A 19,149-nucleotide genomic window follows, 5' to 3' on the forward strand; every position below is an offset into this window, starting at 1 on the left:
TGTGAAATGCGCCGCTTGCGCACGTAGGGAACGATAAATGGGACACGGCGTTGGCGAATGGCCCACTTCGTACCGTGATTTCTCAGCCGACAGTCATTGTAGAACGTGTTGTCGTGTGCCACAGGACACGTGTATAGCTAAGAATGCCAGGCCGCCGTCAACGGAGGCATTTCCAGCAGACAGACGACTTTACGAGGGGTATGGTGATCGGGCTGAGAAGGGCAGGTTGGTCGCTTCGTCAAATCGCAGCCGATACCCATAGGGATGTGTCCACGGTGCAGCGCCTGTGGTGAAGATGGTTGGCGCAGGGACATGTGGCACGTGCGAGGGGTCCAGGCGCAGCCCGAGTGACGTCAGCACGCGAGGATCGGCGCATCTGCCGCCAAGCGGTGGCAGCCCCGCACGCCACGTCAACCGCCATTCTTCAGCATGTGCAAGACACTCTGGCTGTTCCAATATCGACCAGAACAATTTCCCGTGGATTGGTTGAAGGAGGCCTGCACTCCCGGCGTCCGCTCAGAAGACTACCATTGACTCCACAGCATAGACGTGCACGCCTGGCATGGTGCCGGGCTAGAGCGACTTGGATGAGGGAATGGCGGAACGTCGTGTTCTCCGATGAGTCACGCTTCTGTTCTGTCAGTGATAGTCACCGCAGACGAGTGTGGCGTCGGCGTGGAGAAATGTCAAATCCGGCAGTAACTGTGGAGCGCCCTACCGCTAGACAACGCAGCATCATGGTTTGGGGCGCTATTGCGTATGATTTCACGTCACCTCTAGTGCGTATTCAAGGCACGTTAAATGCCCACCGCTACGTGCAGCATGTGCTGCGGCCGGTGGCACTCCCGTACCTTCAGGGGCTGCCAATGCTCTGTTTTAGCAGGATAATGCCCGCCTACACACTGCTCGCATCTCCCAACAGGCTCTACGAGGTGTACAGATGCTTCCGTGGCCAGCGTACTCTCCGGATCTCTCACCAATCGAACACGTGTGGGATCTCATTGGACGCCATTTGCAACTCTGCCCCAGCCTCGTACGGACGACCAACTGTGGCAAATGGTTGACAGAGAATGGAGAACCATCCCTCAGGACACCATCCGCACTCTTATTGACTCTGTACCTCGACGTGTTTCTGCGTGCATCGCCGCTCGCGGTGGCCCTACATCCTACTGAGTCGATGCCGTGCGCATTGTGTAACCTGAATATCGGTTTGAAATAAACATCAATTATTCGTCCGTGCCGTCTCTGTTTTTCCCCCAACTTTCATCCCTTCCGAACCACTCCTTCTTGGTGTTGCATTTGCTCTGTCAGTCAGTGTATATAAATAGCTTTATTCACGCTGGATGAAATGGTAGTTTAGGGGAAGGCATCTAAAATTTAATTTCTAAATACCTATGTTATTATGCAATTTAATAACATCTTATCCACAACGTGTACACGACTACATCTAGAAATCTGTATACAATGTAGAATTCTGTAGTGAAGCACTGCTACAACAGCTAGTACCGGTATACAAATAATTTCTATTATGCACTTCTTTTCATGCTCCCATCACTCTCTATACTGTCTGTTAGGTCATCAGCCCATAGGCGGGTTGGATCCTCAAATAGCACCACCAAAGGTTATGCGGTTATAAGGAAACCCCAAAAACCAATGGGAACACCAAAATGAGGCGTACTAGGCAAGATGAGGAGTGAGGTAGTTTGCCATTGCTTTCCTCAACTCTCTATACAGGCTAACTTTTATTTAAAGATTTAGTTACTCAAGCTTTATTTTTATTATTTTTTAAGGATTGTAAAGAAAGGGTCTCAAATAATAATTTCAGGGCTTTGACAACTGATTTGATCAAGTTAAGAAACATCTTGTACAAGGAATACATGAAAAGACTGAAGGAAACACAATATCTGAAGAGTGTACAGTCGTGAAGAATGAGATTGGTGGGACTGCTGAGAAAGGGAGGCGAGATCAAGTAAGAATCAGTGGGTAACTCAGGAGATATGACAAAATCAATCAATCAATCAATCAATCAATCAATCAATCAATCAATCAATCAATCAATCAATCAATCAATCAATCAATCAATCAATCAATCAATCAATCAATCAATCAATCAATCAATCAATCAATCAATCATCTGTATTTAGGGCTCTTGCACGGGTGGCAGGTTCCCTATCAGTTGTTTACCTAGCTTTTGCTTAAACGTTCCCAAAGAACTTGGAAAGTTATTGAATCTTTCCACACCATCTCTCCATAAACAACTCAAAACATACCACTTGATCTGGATAAATAATTTTCATTTCCATGTTGATGCTACTTACTTCAAAACTACCGTGGTAGAGTGTCGGCCTCCGGATCACAAGATAGCGGGTTCAAACCCGGCAGAGGTAGTCGGATTTTGGAAGGGCGGAAGAAAAAGTCAATTCGACACTCCATGTCGTACGATGTCGGCATGTAAAAGATCTCTGGTGACACATTTGGTGTTTACCCGACAAAATTAATTAAATCTCAGCCATAGACGCCCAAGAGAGTTTCGGTTTACTCGGTTTGCCATCTAGTGGGCCTAGAGTAAAATGGAACGTCGAAATTGACGAGAAAACAGCCAGATGGCGTCAAATCGAAATGTCTGCACACTGTAGCTGAGGCCATACGATTATTATTATTATTATTATTATTATTATTATTATTATTATTATTATTATTATTATTATTACCAAATCAACAATTGTTAAGTACTGAACTAGTTTATTGCACTAGAGGACGAGTTTCAACTCATCATGGAATCATCTTCAGCTCAAATATTACAAATAAAAACCATAGGACATGCATACAGAAAAGTTACAAATAAAATATCATATGTCCCGTAATGTCAAACCGTCAAGAGTTCTGGAAAGTTCTTCCTCAATGTCCTGTTATTTAAATTTATAACGTTTTTTTGTTTCAACTCAAATATGAAAACAGAACCATAGTACACGCAGATAAAAATTTATAATAAACTATCATATATTCTGTATTGTCCACTGTCACGGGTTCTAGAAAATTCTTCCTCAGTGTCCCGTTTTTTATATTTATAAAAGTGTCTCTTGTTTAAAACTCATATTGAAAGTAACTAATGTTACAAAATAAAAAAGTTATGCTGCAATATGATTGAATCCTTTGTTATAGAAGTCTAACACTTCTGTAAAATGTGCATATACCAGTCTTATATGGTTTCCTTCATTTATACAGGGCTTGGATTTCGGTGCCCAGTATATGCTATCTATCAACAACTCGTCCCTACATCTCACCTTCACCCATAAGCTCACTGTCAGTCTCCAAAGTTTCCTAGTTACAGCCAGGAATACAACCCCCTCCAGGCATTCAGGTTCTATCCTTCCTGAAGACCAAGTATGGTTGCGGAAATACTTCATCATAAGTAGCATTGTCCAACCACGATTCACAGATACGCACGATTGACTGTTCGATGATGGCCAGCGATGTCCTTATTTCCTGCTGTCTCCTATGACATATTATACTACGGGCATTGAACGACACAATGGTGGTATTTCGGGAGCACTGAACACTGCTAACAGAATCATTACTATTTACAGGGTTATTTACATTATTTCCTTTGTTTGGCACTTCTAAGAACGAGTCTGATGGTACCGGGAGGCAACACTTCCAGCATCGCCAAGACGGCAAGTCAAGTTAAATTTTTTGGTAGTCAAATGGAGAGATTTTGGCGCAGGTCTTATGCATGGACATTTCACATGACACACATTTCACGAACAGCTGATTGATGCGGCCCTTAGAACAACAAATATGACATTCTCTGCTATTCACATTTCTGTATGGAGGCCCTGGATTTGTTTCTATGCCTCCACACACAGCTCTGGTCAGATGAGAAGGGAGATATGGCAACTCTGCACCTCGCTTGAATCGCACTGCCAGTACCAACGGTCACGTATGCATTTTCAGTGGCACAACGAAAAAGTTATGTTCCTTTTACTTGGTATGTTTTTATAGAGCAGAAAAAAGAAAAGGAGTACAATCCTGTAGGCCTAATGATCATTACATCATGTCTGATAAAACATTAAAGTGTATACAGTAATGTATAAAATTACTTTAAAAATGAAAGTCTCTAACATTCTTTTGTTCCTAGACATTGTTGATTTTGCAGATCAACACCTCCATTCTTTACTCACAACATGTCCATAAATACTGCGTCTGAATACTGTTTAATACATTTCATTGCTACCTCGAATGGTACCTTGCCCACAAAGTGACTAATCTTGTTTTTTTTCCTTCTTTACATCTAACTTCATTGTCCGTATCATCTTCATTTATATCAGCCTACAGATTTGATCGTTGTTGAGCTCTTGTTTTTACAAGCACAATGGGTGGGCGGGTATTCCGAGGATTCTGATGTGAGAGGGTTTACTGTAATTAAAGTTGAGAACTTTTCACCTGGCAATGCATATCATTTATTAAGTTGTCAAGAATTACACTACTTCATAAGGACACGACTCGTTTCTTATTATGAAACATGTTCAGCTTAATCTATACATATAAAATAAGAGTTTTGTCTGTACATTGATCAGAATGTAAAAAGAATGGTATTTCTGCATTGGTCGTGTCCACAGTAACAAGGAAATGCACTTTTTAATTTTCTGTAAGTTCTGTCTGTCTGTATGTACACACATCATGAGAAAACAGCTGAAGTGAATTTAATGAAAATTGGCATGCAAAGTCAGGGAACAAGTTGCTACACTCTAGGCCATAAATAAGTTTACTCACGCTGAGTGAAATGGTGGTTAGGGGTAGGCCTAAAACATAATTCTCAAATATTTATGTTATTAGTGGTCCTATATTAATGAAAATCGGTATGCAAATTCGATGAATAAGTTGCTATAAACTAGGCTGTAAATAATTTTATTCATGCTGAGTGATTTGATTGTCAGATATTTGTTATTAGTGGTCCTATCGATAAATACTACATAATTAAAGTTATAAAGTATTAACTTTCCAACCATTTATGTCTTATACATTTGTACCGTACTGGCTATGATCACAGATATATTCATGAATTTGGATTTCTGTTACTACGTCATATCAGCGCCGAGTCACGAGAAAAATGGGTAAACAGAATTTAATGAAAATTGGTATGAAAAGTCAGAAGACACCTTAATATCACAGAGTCGAAAGAAAACTAAATGTGAAGGCTCACAATATAGAAAGCTCATAAAATTGATCAACAATAATGTTACATTGACCATTGTTTGTTGTGATGTGCTTTGTGCCTTCTGTTGCAACTCATCTCCGATAGATGGGATTACTGCTACGTGCCAAGTATTGATTAAAATTTGCTTTACGTCACACCGACACAGATAGGTCTTATGGTGACGATGGGATAGGAAAGGTCTAGGAGTGTGAAGGCAGCAGCCTTGGCTTTAATTAACTTACAGCCCCAGCATTTGTTTGGTGTGAAAATGGGAAACCATATAATACTATCTTCAGAGCGCCGGACAGAGCAGTTCGAATCCACTATCTCCCGGATGCAAGCTCACAGCTGCTCGCTCCTAACCACATGGCCAACTCGCCCGGTCGTACCGAGTATAATAGCTTGCCTGAATATTGGCGGAAAGTAGCTGGGGAGTTGGATAACTTTCTTCCTTAGCATGCCATTCCTCTGGTTCATACATTTTCTGACACTACTATGTAACACAGTGGCTCATCATAGCATTCGTGTTATTCAATTCCTACTTTCATTGGAATGAGCAGTGTGCTCACTTAAAGAGTAATAGTAGCGGAGTGTTCACGGCTGTCTGCTGCCTGGCCATTCCAGATCTGAAACTTTGGACTGTTAGATGGCACCGTACTACCGTTCGTTAAAAGTGAGAAAATGTGCGGTTCATATTTGAATTTGAACGAGTATCTTATATGATAACATTGCTTTAATTGCTACATTCCTACTGACGTTTTTGTAGTGGTCGAAGTTGACTTCAGGTAGGAAAACCACAAAGACAGTCTTTCTGAGAATCCCGTAGCGAAGCACGGGTAAATCGGCTAGTAACATATAAAATGACAAGATACACAGCGGTTATTAGGGCTCAGAAGTTGAAGGTCTACAAATTACATAAACAAGACCTGTAAAAAGACCTAAAATATATTTTAAAAAAGACCTAAAAACTGGCAAAAACGTAAACATGCGATCCAAATTCATTCATAATTTTACTTTTAATTACATACTTAATGAAGGAATATAGCCTAATGTTTAAAAATGCAAAATTCTGTTGGTGTGAAACATACAGTGCAAAAATATATAAGGGAAATACTTCTTTCAGATACAGTATTATATAGTAATTTAAAATCCGACTCGTTGGCTGAATGGTCAGCGTACTGGTCTTCGGTTCAGAGGGTCTCGGGTTCGATTCCCGGCCGGGTCGGGGATTTTAACCTTCATTGGTTAATTCCAATGGCCCGGGGGCTGGGTGTTTGTGCTGTCCCCAACATCCCTGCAACTCACACACGACACATAACACTAACATGGCAGATGCCGCCCACACTCATCTGAAGGTCTGCCTTACAAGGGCTGCACCCGGCTAGCCACACGAAATTATAATTATTATAGTAATTTAAAAAATGGAATTCTGTGTTTGTTAAAAAAATACTTGCAGAATGAGTTCAGTGAACCCGCAATGGACAAACAGGAGGAAGAAACTGAAATTAGTATAACTAGAATCATATTTGTCTTAACCACACTAAAACCAAACCAAACCCCATGGCACTTAACGCCCTTGAAAGAGCTATGGCCTGCCCAGCGACCGCTGTTCAGCGAGGGCCTGCAGATTACGAGGGGCCGTGTGGTCAGCACGACGCATCCTCTCGGCCGTTATTCTGGCCTTTCGAGACTGGGGCCACCATCTCACCGCCAGATAGCTCCTCAATTCTAATAACATAGGCTGAGTGGACATCGAACCAGCCCTCAGGTCAAGAGAAAAATCCCTGACCTGGCCGGGAATCGAACCCGGGGCCTCCGGGCGAGAGACAAACACGCTACCTACACCCTACACCACGGGGCTGGCACTCTTAACCACACTAGGGTTATAGAAATTCGAATTTGGAGAGTTATCCTTCACATAATTTGATACACTTGGCTTTTTCAAGCACTAGCTTCATTTTTTCATTTTGTTTTCTCTCTTTTTCCGATATGGTTCAAATATATGTATTTACTAAAGAAAAGATTTTTTAAGAGGTGGTGGATGAACACTCTTCAAAAGAAGGAAAAAACATGAAGCTCTTGTACTTCAAGACATTAAGCTTCTCTACATTTTTAAAAGTAAGTCTACCGGGCGAGTTGGCCGTGCGCGTAGAGGCGCGCGGCTGTGAGCTTGCATCCGGGAGATAGTAGGTTCGAATCCCACTATCGGCAGCCCTGAAGATGGTTTTCCGTGGTTTCCCATTTTCACACCAGGCAAATGCTGGGGCTGGGGCTGTACCTTAATTAAGGCCACGGCCGCTTCCTTCCAACTCCTAGGCCTTTTCTATCCCATCGTCGCCATGAGACCTATCTGTGTCGGTGCGACGTAAAGCCCCTAGCAAAAAAACAGTAAGTCTGTTTCTATTAGGAGATGCTAGAGCTTCTTTCGACATCCACAGAAACCAGCGGGGCAAACCTTGTATTAACTTGGAATGGTAACTCTACAGATGTGGCGAATTCCTCAATGTCTGGATTCTTCTGAAGACTAGACTCGAGTTTGTCTTCGGCAAAGCCACCTAACTGCTCCCTCACAGAAGTAAAAATATCCCATTGTTTTTCCTTTTCCAGACCAAGTTCTTCTAATCTATATATATAAAATGAGAGTTGTGTCTGTACATTGCTCAGAATTTGAAAAGAATGGTATTTCTGTACCAGTCATGTCCACAGTAACAACGAAATGCACTTTTTACGTTTCCGTAATTTCTGTCTGTCTGTATGTATGTACACGCATCACTAGAAAACGGCTAAAGATAATTTAATGAAAATCGGTATGCAAAGTCAGGGAATAAGTCACTACAATCAAAGCCATAAATAATTTTATTTACGCGGACAGAAATGGTAGTTTAAAAAATTGGTATACAAAGTAGGGGAATAAGTCACTACAATCTAGGCTATAAATGATTTTATTCACGCTGAGTGAAATTATAGTTTCGGGAAGGCCTAAAATTTAATTCTTAAATATTTACGTCATTAGTGGTCCTATCTCACTGAAAACTGGTATACAAAGTCGGAGAATGAGCTACTACAATCTAAGTTATAAATCATTTTATTCACGCTGAATGAAATTGTACTTTAGGGGAAAGCCTAAAATGTAATTCTCAATATTTATATTATTAGTGGTCCTATCAATAAATACTACATAACCAAAGTTATATAGAATTAAATTTCCGACCATTTATGTCATACATATTACCGTACCGGCTATGATAACACAGATATTCATGAATTTGTATTTTTGTTACTAAGTCCATATTGACGCCGAGCCACGAGAAAATGGGTTAACAGAATTTAATAAAAATCGGTATATAGAGTCGGGGAATACGAAACTACAGTCTAAGCTATAAACAATTTTATTCACCCTGGATGAAATTGCAGTTTATGGGAAGGCGCCTAAAATTGTTTAAATACCTATGTTTTTGGTCCTGTCGAAAATTACTACGGTACATAACAAAAGATCAGAGAATACAATTTCCGATCATTTATGTTTTATTCAGTTTTACCGTACCGACTATGATGAGTGGTATTGCAGAGTCGGAAGTAAACTAAATGTGAAGGTCTACAATATGGAAACGAAAGCGCATAACATTGATCAACAATAACATTACATTGTTGTGATGTTATTTGTCTTTTATGCTGCCTCTCAACTCCGATAGATTGGATTACTGCTGCGTACCGAGTATAATAGCCTGACTGAATAGTGGCGGCGAATAGCTGGGGAGTTAGAAAACTTTCTTCTTTAGCATGCCATTCCTCTGGTTCATACATTTTCTGATACAGCTGGTACGTAACACACTGGTTCTTCATAGTATTCCAGTTATTCGATCCCTACTCTGAGGCGCTGTTTTTAATGATCAGTGTGCATACCTAAGGCAGAGGCTGACTTAGCAGTAGTAGTAGTATGACCTGGTCTAGAATAGCAATTTAGGCCTATTCCAAGTTATAGCATGACAATTCACTAAATAACTCAAAATTCAACCCTGAGAAGAGCCGTTTCTTGAGAAAAGCTTCTCCCTCTTCACTTTTATTAAATTCTACATTCATTTTATTCCAAGTTATCAGTGAAGAGGGGGTTTCTCCTCTGGCTTTGAGGTAAAATTTGCCTCCAAATAGAGATAGATTTTTCCGCCGCCAGTATAGTGAATTGATATTTTCCGACTCATCGGGTACTCCTAGGAAACAGAGTAGTAAAAGGGCATAGTTTTTGCCCTGGAAGTCTCCACTACTCGACCCTCTCGCCACCGAAAAAGGACGAAGAGTGTTCACGAATCACGGCTGTCTGTGGCTTTGTCATTCCAGCTCTGGAACTTTGTGGACTGTTGGATCGGCAGTGCAGTCCTGTTCGTTAAAAGTGAGAGAGTGTGTGGTGTTTCATTTGATCAAGTATTTCATATGAAAGCATTGCTTTTAATCGCGCCATTCCTACTGACGGCATTGTAATGTATGTTCATTTCAGTTGGGAAAACCACTACGACAGTCTTTCTGAGGACGTAAAAAGGCAGGTGGAGAGCGAGTGTCTACCATTATAATGAAAACTCCCCAACCTGATTATGAATACAAACGGGTCTACCATTACAGTGAAAATTCCCTTTTCATATGAGAAAAGATATTTGGTGAATTTCCCGTCGCGTTTCTAAGGTAATGTTAAGAGCTATGCAATTTAATACAATCATGCTCCCGAATTCCATAGCGAAGCACGGGTACATCAGCTAGTTGTTTAATAACTGCATGCAGGTACTTGTAACTATGGACACAATATAGTTCTGTCTGCAAATTAAGTATTTTCTCCAGTAACAGATGTTGCCTCGCCTTGGAAGTTGCACCTGCGTCAGCTGGATCCAAAGAAAGCACAAACTCTCTAATTTTGTCAAAATACTCACACAACATAGCAGCACATTCAATCCACAATCCCCAGCAAGTAATGATCGGGAAATCTGGGAGAGGCAGGCCAGTGGTTTCCCTGTAGGAAACCACACGACTCAGAGCTTTCAGTAGAATATTCTTCAGGGCAGAGATGAATTGATTTGTGATGTATTGGTTCCTTATGGATTCACAAACCCTGTGAAGGGCATGAACCAAGCATGTCACATGCTTCAACTTAGGAAATAAAGGTTTCAATTGGTTAACAGTTGAAACCATGTATGGAGCTTGGTCTGGAAGCACAAGAAGAAGTTTTTCAAGCTCGATACCAGTAGGCCAGAGTTTTTGGCAGAAGTCCATAATTAATGTACTACTGTACTGGCACTGGCTTTCTGCAGCTCATACATTTTTAACAACATGGGCTTAACGTTCTCCCCTGCTAAGGGAAAAAAACTAAAATGTTCAAAACATATCGTTCCATTGAGTCTATGGTTTCAGCCACAATGATTCCCACATAGCAATCTGACACTTTCTCCTTGGTTATTTGTATTGTTTCTTGGTAAATAGGCTCCATGTAGTTTTTCTTAAAGTACTCTCATCAGGCTTTGACATCTTTGTGTATTTTTTCAAGAAATCCCTTGAAGGCTGGATGGTTCACCATCATCATCACCAATGTCCCATTCCAGTCGCCCGGGTGTGGTTAACAAGTCTCCTCCACTCCTTTCTGTCCTTCCACTTTTCTTGCTCCATTACTTCTGCCACATCCAATCCAGCTTCTCTAATGTCCTTCCAAATCTGATCCATCCACCTTCTTCTCGGTCTTCCAACTGGTCTCTTTCTCTTAACGTCTCTTTCCAATTCTCTTCTTGCTACCCATTCTTTTCACATGTCCTAACCATCTCAGTCTTGCTTTCTGTATGTTCTGTACTAACGGTTCGATATTTAGCTCTTCTCTGATTTTAATATTTTGAATTCTATATCTTCTTGTATTTTTAACTGATGTTCTTAACAAAATTCATTTCTACTGCTTGAATCTTACTATCTTGTCTCTTATTAGTTACCAGCATTTCTAGTCCGTATTTTACAATTGGTATGAAATACTGTTTATATAATGTTAATTTCGTTCTCATAGGTACTTTGTCATCCCATAAAAGCTCTCTGACTTGATGATAAAATGTTGTACCTTTACTTAGTCTGTTATTAATTTCAGGATTGATTTCATTACTTCCATTAATAATGCTACCCAGATATATAAACTGTTCTACATTCTCTAACCGTTCTCCGTCTATGTTCACTTGGCTTCTTTTTCTCTTTTCCACAGTGCATGACTACAGTTTTCTTTTTACTAATTACCATTCCAAACTCCTTTAGATTTTCATTCCAAATATCCAGTCTCCCTTGTACCTCCTTTTTTCCCTTTCCCCAACCCACCACATCATCTGCAAATACCAAAGCATTCACTTCATCACTACTGATACTCTGTTTTACGTTTTATGATTTCATCCATCAAGATAATTAACAATAATGGCAATAGCGCACTTCCTTGCTTGAGACCTGTTTTGTATAAAATGTTTCAAAGTCACCACTCTCCACTTGTACACTGCTTTCACTCTCATGAAGCAACATTTTTATCTTGTTAATTAATGATTATGGTGCACTCCTTTCCAGTAAGCATTACCATACATGTTTGCTCTTAACTATATCATAAGCTTTTTCCAAATCCAAAAATACGAAGATGATTTCCTTGTTCCTTTCCAGATGTTTTTCCATTATAATTTGCACCGTAAATATCAAGTCTATTGCTGATCTGTTCTGTATAAGCCATATTGTTCTCCCTCTAACTGTGTTTTTATTATATCCCTCAGTCTTTATGAATTTCTCCATAATTTTTTAGCACATGTGATAATAGAGTTATGCCTCTATAATTTTCACATTTCTTCTTATTTCCTTTTTCGAACAGTGGTACAATGCTTCCTTATTGCCTATCTTCAGGTATCCTTTCATCCTTCCATATGGCATTGAGGGCTCTGTGTAGCCACTGCAGTCCAATGCTTCCTACTGCCTTAATCATATCAGCATTGAATTCGTCATTTCCACTTGCTTTACCTTTGGTCATTGATTTCACTGCCCTTTCGAGTTCCAACCATGTTATCGGGTTCTCTTCTTTTTCTCCATCTATTATTTCCATCTTCTTATCTTCTTCTTCCTCCGAGCAGTCATCCTCATTATAAAGGTGTTCAAAATACTTTGCCATCACCTTCTGAAGACCTTTTTGTCATGTACTATGGATCCGTCTTCCCTCTCTCATACATTTTTAACAACACTTTTCTTGATTTATTCTTTTCGATTTTATTACTCTGTATAATAGTTTATGATTTCCTCGACTATCTTGCTCAATTTTATTGGTAAACTCTCCCCAACACTTCTCCGTTTCTTCCTTGATAATCCTCTTTACTTGTAGTTTCAATCTTTTGTATTCCACATGTAACCTTTCTACCTCATTTTCATCCCTCTGATACATATTTTGCTTTTCCTTATCCATTCTTTTTACACCTTGTTCCTTTCTTTTATTTCTGTTTTTATTTTGTTTGTCCACCACCGTGTCTCCTTTCCCTTAAGCTTTGCTTTTGTTTTCCCGCATAGCTCAATTGCTGCTTCCACAAATGTCTGTCTTAAATTGTCCCACTCTTCTTCTCCATTTCATATTTCCGTGTTAGGCAACTTCCTTTTTTTATACAATCATGGAATGCCATTCTTTTATCCTCCTCCAATTCCCAAATCTTGATCTTTGGTTTCTTCTTCAATACAATTTTAGGGATACTTGTTTTAATTCCAAGGTTCACCTTATTGAGTGGAATTCCTGCTTGTGTAATAGCTGGACACAAATCAATTTTTAATTCCTTCAAATTTTGGCTTTCTGAAGAACTCTGTTGAAACACATTTTGTAATAGAGGTTGCCAGCTTGAAGAGTCTTATTCATTTTGATGCTTAGAACTGGAAATGTGTTGATTGATGTGATCTCGCTGATGTTTTTAATCTAACAAAATTCTTGAATCACAAATAGTACATTGCATAACAGTTCCATCAGTGTCGATGAAATCTTGTTTGAATTCCTGAGCCAGAGCGATAAATAGGGCACTGGACACCTTTGGCCCAGTCTCGAAAGTCCAGAATAACGGCCGAGAGGATGTGTCGTGCTGACCACACGACCCCTCGTAATCTGCAGGCCTTCGGCCTGAGCAGCGGTCGCTGGGCAGGCCAAGGCCCTTTCAAGGGCGTTAAGTGCCGTGGGGTTTGGTTTGGTTTGGACGCCTTTGGCGGGTAAAATTTAGTAGTACACTCGTTTATTAATGTAACAAAGTGCTAACACCAGTTCACTTGCTAACTCACTGCGACTATCACACAACTCACTCTTGCGCTCGCTCACTTGCTGTCCACACTCTCTTATAACACTGCAACAGTTACCAGAATATTCTCATTCATACTGGAACTGCAGTCTTAGCCATTTCTAGTAGCTTCAAGCAGAACCTAGTCTCAATTCTCGGAACTACGCGGGTGCGGTTGCTGAAATCTCTGCGTCACCAGCCTCCGCTTCCATGCCAACAGATGACATCTCTCACAGTAACAAACTCACATTCATGAATTGCAGGCTACTGGTTCTAGTGGGATAGAATCACTCATTGTCAGTTGCATTATTGCGGACTACATTATAGCGGTTAAGCGAGAGAAAGAGGTTTTGTCGAACACAATTATTTTTCATTGTTGCAGGTGTGCTTTCAACTCCCACGTGGTGTTTACTGGAAGAGGTAGGCTTACTATTCGCATGTACACAGCAAGCTGAGGAGACGTTAGTTGAAAGCTAAATATTTTATATTGATTAGAAATCTTATAGGATAAACTGGAATTAAAAGAAAAAGGGAGAAAAGGGGGATTATGGGCATGGTTGGGGGAAAGAGGGATAAAGGTCCCAAAAAAGGTACATGAAAAATGCCTCCTTTTGCAACTAGAAACAAAGTTTCACACTGTGATATCTTTCTGAACAGCTTTAATTTTCCCTAACAAAACATGTGCGCACCTAAAAATCCTAACCCTAGTGATTATAAACACAAGAAATGAAGTAATGAAAAGTTTGTGAAGACACGTTATGTTCTTGAAGAAGAAGAAGAAGAAGAAGAAGAAGAAGAAGAAGAAGAAGAAGAAGAAGAAGAAGAAGAAACAAACTGTGTCTTTATATTGTGCTAGGCTACTTGCAGGCGATCAACTAACTTTAAAACCTTAAACAATTTACTATGCATATTTTCCTTGTTAAAATGAAAATCAGGGGAAACTCCTCTCGATTAAAAACTGTAGCTCAATACGGATATCCTGAATTATATGTCTCTGGTGATATTAAATGTGGGAGTTTGCTGGGCTGAGTGGCTTAGACGTTTGAGGCGCTGGCCTTCTGACCTCAACTTGACATGTTCGACCCTGGCTCAGACTGGTGGTATTGGAATGTTCTTAAATACGTCAGCCTGGTGTCCATAGATTTAAGGGCACGTAAAAGAACTCCTGCAGGAATAAATTCTGACACATCGGCATCTCCGAAATCCGTAAAAGTAGTGGGGTGTAAAGAAAATAACATTATTATTTATTATTTGATGTGGGAGTTTCCCCGCTGTTTCCTTTAGCATGTATACTTCCTTGTCTTGCTATTGACTGAGGGTTGACTGTATGTCATTTTGAAAATTTAAAAAAATGACTTACAGTATGTTCTATTTTAATAGGTTATTTTTACCTGTGCCATCAGTCGATTAATGTTAGTATAGGTAGGACGTCGAACATCCAGATTCCGCAAAAGGATGTCCCAGCATGCTTCATTGTCAATAATAAAGGAGACGTCTTGATACGGCATTGCGCCATGAACTGTGAGGGTGGCATTGTATGGTTCCACAATTATTGGTGATATCTGAAAACACATAAGAATATCAGGGCCTTTGTAGACAAAATAAACTGATACATACATACAGCTAGCAGCACCAACTATGCCATGAAAACATCGATCGTTTGCATTACAGTATTTTTCAAAAATGTAATTCTACTGAACATCCTGGTTTTTATCTGGTCCAAGCATAGGCATTCTACAAAGGTAAATTACTAACTGACAAAAATGAATACGAACACGTTCGTTCATCATTATTTAATGAAAATAAGAAATCCAAAAGTGAAAGACGGAAATTTGTATTATTGAAGTTACAAGAATAACTTCATTTGCATAGCAAGACTTGCTGCATTCAGTAGGTAAGTGATGTTAAAAATGTGTTCTAGGCTCGGTCATGATGTGTAAATTGAATTTAGTTGTGTTTTTCAGTTAATATAAACATTATATATTTACATAACTATAACATTTTGTAACTTTATAGGTAACACTGTTCATGGGAAGAGTTTATGAGAAGTTGACTGGGCAAGAAATGCTTGCAGTTGCTGGTGACTTTTTAATAGTTAGATTTCCAACTAAAAGGGCAGTTTGATATTTTATAGGAAAAATTGAAGAAGATCTTCGAAGATTAGAGTATGAAGTCAGTTTTATGAGGAAGAAAGTATTAAAGATTGGTGGAATCACTTTTGTGTTTCCAGACAACCCTTATATTGCAGAAGTGGAAAAGGATCAAATAGTGAGAAAAGTGACTATCTTGCTTTTCCTCCACAAATACAAAACGAATTCAGCTTGAAATAGAGAGCACCTCAATAGTGATTGTCAATTATTTATATCCAGAATCTGAAAACTTGTTTTTGTTTAATTTATGTAAGGTTGTTAAGATTGTAATCCATATTTATTATTATGGTTATTCATTATGTTTTGTGTATTAGACCTTCGTTATGTTCTTAAATAAATAAATAAATAAATAAATAAATAAATAAATAAATAAATAAATAAATAAATAAATAAATAAATAAATAAATAAATAAATAAAGTAAATTTTGCTGCTGCATCCCATCTGGAGCTATCAGTAATACTTTTTAAAACATGGAATATCGATTGGTATAACCCCAATTATGGCACCGGTATTATACTGTTTAGAATGCAAAACAAGTATAAGAGGTATATGGGTTAGTACCAATCATAAAACTTATTTTACCTATTTTATGGAAAGTTGAAAAATGAAATGCATTGCCAAAATAATGGCAAGTTATAATTAAACATAGCCTAATATAATTTTTGTAGTTCAGTATTATTATTCCTGGGTAGGTTACACTAAAAGAAGATCGGTACTCCCCACATTATGGTACCTACAAAGAGTGGACAATCCTTTTTTTGTTTTCTTGCAGAACTATACACATTGTTTGAGCTATTTGAAAAATAATTGGGGCTCACGTCCAAGACATACATTTTTTATGAATAATAAAAGTTCAAGCACATAAAATCTCTTTTTGGAGGAGAAGCCATATTTCTATGCAGCAGTCATTTCTATATCACTGTCTGTCTGTTTCTTCTGTACTAGCAACACATGGTCACAAATAGAGAAAGGATTTTGAGGTGATATAGATGTTGATTCAATTAGGGAATCTGAAATATTGTCCCGAATGAGTAAATTTATAATGTAAGAGTGATGTGTTGAGAGACAGTGAGTATTTTAAATTACGTATCAATATTTTTTTGAAGTGTATTAGCTTGAGTTCACACCATGTTTCAACTATGTGAAAAAGAACAAGGTATGTCCATGAGTATTACGATTAATTTCCCTATTTATTTTGTGTGATTTTCTTTTCTTGGTTTAAATTTTTTTCTCTCATATTTATTTAATAAATCCCCTGGTTTAAACAATTTCTTCTTTTATTTCAAATAGATGTAGTCTTGCCCTTGTTGCCTGATTACAAGAGGGGGGGGGGGTCAGCTTAGGGTTATGTATGTGCCTTGCCCAGTCGACACGATCCGGGCCTCAAATATTGTTCCCTATGAATATTTCACTAAGGTATTGCTTGGATCACTGATTTATGTAGTGATAGTTGGGGAGGGTGTGGCACAGTAAATGGTAGCAGAAGCGTGCTCGACTGGGATACCTCCTCTGAAAGGAAATCGGACGAGGTAGAGCTGGAAACCCATTCGAAGTCAGTTCTGGTCGCTTTAATTTAATCTCATGATTCAGTTAGTCTCTGGCCCTAATTTTAAGTGTGATCTATAATTTATGTGCATTGTTGAATTCAAATCCATTGTTGTTATATTGTGTATGTGTCTCGTATTCAAACCTTTGAAACTTGGGTTGCGATATGGATAATCAGAAGGCTGTAGAAATAAATAATCGTAACGATAGTGTTACTAGGGACATGCCTAACCCGGAAAGCGAAATGGAGCAAGGGACAAATGAACTCCATGCTTCGTCCGCGGGAAGCAACCGCTGTAATTCATGCCCTGACGATAACAATGTCATTACCTTTCGTAATCGTATTCCTGACGAAAATCGTAAGCGATTAACTTCCCCTTCTCCTAGGCCCAGTTCCGACCGTCATGCCGAAGTGAACCCTGTGTTTGAAATTGTGAGGAAATGGAGGTTAAATTTCTCTGGTGAAGGGAAAACCTCCAGTGTAATTGAATTTTTGGAGCGAGCTGAGGACATAGCTGAGTGTAGCTCGTTGCCTCTCAATTTGTTTGTGCCCGTCATCCCGGGAATGCTAGAAGGGCCGGCTCTAAAATGGTATAGGCTTATTAAAGGGAGTATCATAACGTGGAGTGAATTCGCCAGTCGCATAAAGGAGCGATTTGGGGTATCTGATATGGACTACTGTCTGAAGCAGTAAATCTTCCGTAGAACGCAAGGAGTAGGTGAAAGCATCGACGACTATGCCACTGGGATTATGACATTATTTAACCGCATGAATGTTAAGGTGCCCGAAGACGAGATTTTCGACCAATTCTATAGAAATCTTGCCTCCGATTACAAGCTACACATTAAACGGTCTCTAGTTCAGAGCGTCGACGACATCATCAACCTGGGTCGCGAATTCGAGGGCGTAGTTAGCCAAAACAAACAATACCGTCCGCCTCCCATTCCATCCGAGTGCTCTTTTCCTGACGTCGCTTGTCGTACGCCCATCAAATCTGTTAGTTTTGGTACCTCCCCTCCTCCGTCTCGTCTCGTCCGTAGCCCCGAACGCAGGCCCAGCCCTCAAACTCCGCCCCCGCTTTATGTCAATGCTACCCAACCATCCAACACGGTTCCTGTAAAAGGTGGTAGAGTCAAGTCGTGCTGGAATTGTGGTAAATCAGGTCATGTCTCGATGAACTGTTGGTCCAGGCCCCCTGCAAAGTGTTCTCAGTGTGGTCTTGTTGGTGTCACAGCGTGCGTATGTCCTCGTTGTAACCCTCAGCAGGAAAACTAGAGGCGCGCCGGCGTGATGGCCCGCCGTTGGCGCCTAAGGTCGGTCTCAATAAAAGGATCTGGGGCCTTGCGTCATCTACCCCATGGGCCAAAGTTTATATTGGGTCTCGTGTATTGTATGGCTTGTTGGATACCGGCTCGTGTATTTCTCTTGTAAACAAATCCCTAGTGCTTTCTATGAAATTAAAGTATCTTCCTGAAAGTGAGAACCCGAGAAAGTACGTGTCTGTCGATGGTCGTGAGGTGTGTCCCGTTGGTAGGACCAAGTGCCATATCAAGATACATGGTTTGTCGTGGGATTGGACGTTTCATGTTTTGCCCAACCTGTCCGCGCCGATCATACTAGGCACCGATTTTATGTTGGCTACCGTCTTGTCCCTCGATTTAATTAATCGATCCCTTGCCTTTCGCTTTAAATCTGATGTCAGCTACCCTTTTGAGACACCATTTCAGCGTCCCACTGTGTCCGCCCTGACGGAACCTTTTCTTATCAATGCCTCATGTGAGCTCAGCGAAAACCAAAATCTCATGTTGAACTGCCTGTTAGAGAAGTTTTCCGACGTCTTGACCGATAAGCTTGGGTGTGCTAAGAATTTCTCATACGGCATCGAACTCAAAGATGACACTCCTGTGAGGTCCCCTCCGTTCAGTTGTTCGCCCCCGAAGTTGTCCGCTATGAGGGAATATGTCAACGACCTG

The 19,149-nt window shown here is 40.0% G+C and overlaps 1 protein-coding gene across 1 annotated transcript in view; it reads right to left on the reverse strand.

Annotated features, from left to right (window-relative positions):
- The window catches only part of LOC136886438 (tubulin alpha-1 chain-like), a 75,733-nt gene that overhangs the window by 15,753 nt on the left and 40,831 nt on the right, over positions 1 to 19,149 (reverse strand). Inside the window, exon 5 of the mRNA XM_067159256.2 lies at positions 14,871 to 15,041. Coding sequence (XP_067015357.2) covers positions 14,871 to 15,041 — 171 coding nt within the window. The remainder of the gene's footprint in view (positions 1 to 14,870; positions 15,042 to 19,149) is intronic.

This window comes from Anabrus simplex, chromosome 1 (genome assembly GCF_040414725.1).
Source record: "Anabrus simplex isolate iqAnaSimp1 chromosome 1, ASM4041472v1, whole genome shotgun sequence".
In the NCBI taxonomy this organism is placed as follows: domain Eukaryota; kingdom Metazoa; phylum Arthropoda; class Insecta; order Orthoptera; family Tettigoniidae; genus Anabrus; species Anabrus simplex.